Here is a 5,623-nt window from a genome sequence, read left to right on the forward strand (position 1 = left end):
ACTTATCTTTCCTCTTTGCAGAATTTTTGGATGCATAATGAAGCAATGCAAATTCTGGTCCTGGAGCCAGAGGCTTAACTTTCAGCCCCCAGATGGCTTTGAAAATATTGTTCTTAATCTCCTCATTCCTCTCTTCACATCCTGTTTACAGATAGGATAGTTTAGACTTAACCCGTGTAAGAGAGATAATATAATACACTGCTGGGATGTTTTGTAATGTCTCAGGTTCTAGACAAATGTAAAGTATTGCTATTCATACTCACAAATATTTTGATGGTATAGTTTGGATGTGACCTGCAGAAAACCTAGGCAATAAATCCGCCACACTGCAGTTACATTATAACTCAGATACAGAAAGTGTCTCTGACCACCAGTTGTTGTTGAGAGGAGCATGTAATAGGCACTGACTGCTAAAAGGAGTTAAGCACCTAAATGCATGTGAAAAATCCTACTACAGAGTCTGTGCATTTCCCTAGACTCTGTAAAACCTTTAAACATTCAGCCATAAAAATCTTCCTTGAGCATGTAGGTGGGGCAAAAAGAGCCTTAATGTGCTAAATCCATACCCCATCAAAGCTTGTCAATAAATTGTCAAGGAAGTGATTATGGTGGGGTGTAATATATGCGTTTTCAGGCTCTTTCACAGCTTTTTGTGTAATGCCTTGATGCATAATGTTACTGCTGCTGCGCTGCAATTAACATCAGTAGGTGGTTTTACCCCACGACCGCAGATGAAATCCTAGTGAGGCAGCAATTGCTCAGTGAGCTGGACAAAGTATTTCCACTTTCCCATAAGGCACAGGATTTTTGTAATTCATTCTGCCAAAAGAACAAAATGTTTGCTCTGTACTTGCTTTTGCTGTTGTATTCAGATCTGTCTCAATTACAGACTAAACCTATTTTTCTTTTTTCTTTTACTCATTTTTCTCCAGTCCCATGCTGTCCACAATTCATAGAGGTTTTAAATTGTTCTTGTTATATTGAAAGGACAGAAATATTTAGAGTTTTTAAGAAGGAGAAACACTAACCCACCCCCTTCTAACTTTGAGGGCTGTTTGAAATAACCACATCTTCAGCCATTCATCTAGAGCACTGAAAACTGAGTGCAGAACAGTTTACCATGTGTAGTGCTTTCAGCTGAGACCTGTGAACTGTTGTCCTTCCGCTCTGGTGGACAGCTAATAGATGGAGCAGGGTTTATTTTGATGGTAATGTGTTTTGTGTCGCTCATTTATCCTCATGTGCCAGTACAAGACCGCCCTCTCGTGTCAGGAGTTTTGCATGTGCTCAGTCTGTTATGTGCCCCCCAGCTAATGGAGTATAATCATTTGCTCCACTAAGCCTGGAGAAGGCAGTAAATAAATGTATTTAATGATCAGAAGTGTTCCTCCCAATTCATATGCATAATGTGTTCTGCCAATTCATGCGATAGCTTCTTTCTATACCTTATGTAATATTTGGATTAAAGGAATTCTATTAAAAAGTTTAAATATGAACCGTTAATTGATTTTTACTTTATCTCTCCGTTAGCTATGACTGTCCGGAATGGAGGAAATGTGCTGGTTCCCTGTTACCCCTCTGGAGTAATATACGATCTGCTGGAGTGCCTGTATCAGTATATTGACTCTGCCGGACTCTCCAATGTCCCTTTTTATTTCATCTCACCTGTTGCCAACAGCTCCCTTGAGTTCTCCCAGATCTTTGCTGAATGGTAGGTGTTGAAGGGCTGCTTCATCAGCCTCAATTCACACACACAGCCATGGTAAATAGATATATGCAGGTTATCTCTACTTGACATATTCTAATATATACTTGATAGAATTGTGAACACGTTTCTTGAGTCACAAGGGTGTGCATGCGTGTGTAAGTAGATGTTCTATAATTAGGGAAGCATCATTTCCTATGGAACATACAAACTCAAATAATCTGTCCTTCTTCGTACTTGCACTTACGATTAAATGATGTACCTGACTTGAGTGAATTTTAGCTGTACCTGTTTGCATGTCTTATCCAGTGACCCCAAAACTACACCATGGTCTCCCTGTACAAGCAAAATAGATTTTTCAGGCTTAATTTTGCTGAGCCAGCAATGTGTTTTTGTGGCAAAAAAAGGCCAACAGTATCCTGGGCTGCATGAGGCAGAGCACTGGCAGCAGGTCAGGGAACGTGTTCCTTCTCTGCTCAGCACTGGTGAGGCTACATGGAGAGTGCTGTGTCTCATTCTGGGCTCCCCAGTAGAAGAATATCTTTTATGGCCTCAAGTTGCACCAGGGGAAGTTTAGATTGGACATGAGGAAAAATGTCTTTACTGCAAGAGTGGTTAAACATTGGACCAGGCTGCCCAGGGAAGTGGTTGAGTCACCATCCCCGGTCGTATTTAAAAGACGTGTAGATGAGGTGCTTAGGGACATGGTTTAGTGGGCATGGTGGTGTTGGGTTGATGGTTGGACTCAATGATCTTGGAGGTCTCTTCCAACCTTAATGGTTCTATGATTCTATGATTCTAAGAAGGATGTGGGCTTACTGGAGCGAGGCCAGCACAGGGCCACAAAGATGATCTTTCAGATGAGGAGAGGCTGAGAGAGCTGGGACTCTTCAGCCTGGAGAACAGAAGGCTCAAGGGGATCTTATCAATGTGTATACCTGATGGGAGGAAAGGAGGATGGGGGAGCCAGACTCTTCTCAGTAGTGCCCACTGACAGAGCAAGAGGCACAAATTAAAACACATGAAATTTCGTCTGAACAAAAGAAAGACACTTTTTTACTGTGAGGGTGGTCAAACGCTGGAACAGGTTGTGCAGAGAGGTTGTGGAGTCTCTATCTTTGGAGACACCAAACCCAACTGGACACAGTTCTGGACAACCTTCTCTAGCTGACAATGCTTGAGCAAGGGGTTGCACTAGATGATCTGAAGAGGTCCCTTCCAACCTCAACCATTCTGTGATTCTGAGCCATGGAAAGGAGAACCCGACCACTTGTAACTGGTCCTAAATTCTTACAAATGGAGAGGTGCTCTGGATTATTAAATAGTGTAAGTTGGCTTTTCCTTTTAAGTCTGGAGTTCAGGAAAGAAAAGAGAGATCCTGGAAATCTTAGGTGAATTGATCTTTCAGGAGAATTGTAAAGAGGAATGAAATCTGGTGAATTTTAATCACGTTACTTTCAGCAAAAATAGGAAAATCAAGCCTTGGTGTTCTGGCCAAACTTGGGTGTACTCACCAGGGTGTATTGACTCGTATCGTTTGTAGTTAAACAATTGTTTGGTTTGTACTTACATGGTGATTTCATTTCAGTAGCAGCTGAAGTGATGGCTGCATACATCTTGTTGTAATAATCCTTTGGGTTAGATATTGCTGTCAAAGTAGCAGGCATGTTATGTGCGCCAGTTGGGTCGTTTTGTCTGCTGTGTCTAGCTGGCACAATTCAGACACCCAAGTGTTCAGACACTGTTTTTGGATTCTGCTTTGCTGTAGTGGCTTATATTCGAAATTCATAACCAACATCAGCTAATCTCCAAACACTTATGTGTAAGGTAAATGTTTTACTTAGGTAGAAATGGAGGTGGAGGTTGAAATAGAGGTGTGGGGTCAGAACTGGGGTTGAAATTCAGGGATTCCAGCCTTCCAATTCTACTATTTAGTCAGCTAAAAGAAATGTCCTGCTCATAGTATCGTTTAGACTTTATCAAATTTAGTTTGACCCAGGCTTATTGCTTTATAATAAAATGAAGGAAGTATGAGACAGGTAGTGTTTCCCAGAAAAAGCCACCAGGACAGTGTCACTACAGACAATTGTAACGTCATGCAGGCCTCTGACAAATAATCTTTTTTTAACTTCTGTAATAGGATGAATCAGGAGTCTGGCTAGAGCTAATCAACAACTTTCAATATTTATGTTTTAAAAATAAATGATTGATGCAGAATAGCAGGTAACAGTAAGCATTATGCCATGGTGAGAGGCAGTTTACCAACATTGTAGCTGCAATTATAAAATGCATAGGGGAATTAGATTATAACGAACAAAAGGACCACGTCATTGCTGAGAAGTGGGATGAGGCAATTGGAATTTTTCTGTTGACAGGTGATTTGGCTTTGCAAAAACTGCTGCAGTCTGGACTATGAAATGACGTGGATGTTGAGTTACAAATTTGTCTTCAACAGCAAAGGAGTTCTGGTACATGTACAAAATCACTGCAGCTGTCTTGCACCTCTCTAAGTGATCTCGCTATGACTGCGTTGTCGTGTCCTGTAGGTGTTGGTCCTCTAAGCAGAAAGACTGGAAGTAACAAAACAAATCGATGATTTCGCACCTGATGCCACAGATACGAAATGGCTTTCTCCAGAGAAAGTTTAACGGTAGATGGCAGCAGATACTGCAGGATGTTCCGCAGCTATCTAACCCAGCTTATTTTCCTTTTCTTTTAAAGGTTGTGTCATAACAAACAAACAAAGGTATATCTTCCAGAACCTCCTTTTCCCCATGCTGAGGTAAGTAAACCATGGTCTTGCTGTTTGCTAAGATCACAGAGTGAGTGGGTTTCTGGAACACAGTCCTGTGTGCCTGTTGTTTTTCTGATGAACGCTTCTACAGCTATTTAATAGTTTTGTGTCATTATTCATACAAGTTTGGGGTTTTTTTCCTTTGCTTTCTGTGATTAATTTAGGAGCGTGAGGGAGGAATGAATGATGGTGTTCCCTCAACTCAAAAATTATCATGGTGTTTATTTCAGCGTATAACTTACATATGCTCGCCTGTTTTACTTCTTCCCCCGCAGAAGGCTATCTGGCGTACACATGATTGAATGTTTGCTCTTACCAGACTGCAACCACGAATATTCCCTTTGTCCAAGCAGTTTATTTCAAAGTCTGTAAAACTAAGAGCTTGTTATCAGAGACAGCGTAATCATCCCAGCTCCTACCTCCCTAGCTGGAAGAGGCACCATGTTGTCTGTTGCAGAAGTGGTGTCTTGAAAGAGAGGTTTGATATAAAAAAGTTAAAGCTTGCAGCACTGAGTGCTGTCATTGGCAATTTTAAATGAAATTACTTGAGCTAGCATCTAGTGAAGCAAAGAGGAATAAGGTTCCTATCTTTGAGAGGGATCTCCCTGCAACATATGTTGAGGGGATCTTCCCGGCAAAAAAATAATAATTTGGGGGGGCATTTTAGCCAGCCAAACATTACATAAATGTGGTATAACTCATGCCTTAAGAGTTATCTCATGTATCAAGAAAGGAAATCTCTTACTTTCTCCACTGGGAACAGGTAGATTTCCCACTGACGTAAATGAGAGGCAGACTGGGAAAGGAAGAAATGGGACTGGGGAATAATTTTGGCTAAATCCTACTCCTGTGAGACAGTGAGCCATTTGGGGCATGCAGTCTCAGAAAACTGACTCTTTTAGTTCCTGTAGTCAAAACTGTTTGATGAGATGTGCAGAGTGGCCATTGCAGGTTTAAGAGTCCAGAGATTAAATGTGTTTTCAGGCGTTGTTTTTTTTTTTCCTCTGAGATACCTCATCCAGGGACTTGTTCTGGAAATTGCCATTGCCCATCACATCCGTCATCTGTAGGTGCTTCAAAGGCATTGTTGGAAGTAGGATCTGACCAGAAGCCCTCACTCTTTC

The 5,623-nt window shown here is 41.3% G+C and overlaps 1 protein-coding gene across 1 annotated transcript in view; it reads left to right on the forward strand.

Annotated features, from left to right (window-relative positions):
* The window catches only part of INTS9 (integrator complex subunit 9), an 85,787-nt gene that overhangs the window by 43,438 nt on the left and 36,726 nt on the right, over positions 1-5,623 (forward strand). Inside the window, exons 10-11 of the mRNA XM_009319715.1 lie at positions 1,531-1,711; positions 4,427-4,487. Of these exons, the coding sequence (XP_009317990.1) occupies positions 1,531-1,711; positions 4,427-4,487 (242 nt within the window). The remainder of the gene's footprint in view (positions 1-1,530; positions 1,712-4,426; positions 4,488-5,623) is intronic.

The sequence above is a fragment of the Pygoscelis adeliae genome, unplaced genomic scaffold, assembly GCF_000699105.1.
Source record: "Pygoscelis adeliae isolate BGI_AS28 unplaced genomic scaffold, ASM69910v1 Scaffold121, whole genome shotgun sequence".
In the NCBI taxonomy this organism is placed as follows: Eukaryota; Metazoa; Chordata; class Aves; order Sphenisciformes; family Spheniscidae; genus Pygoscelis; species Pygoscelis adeliae.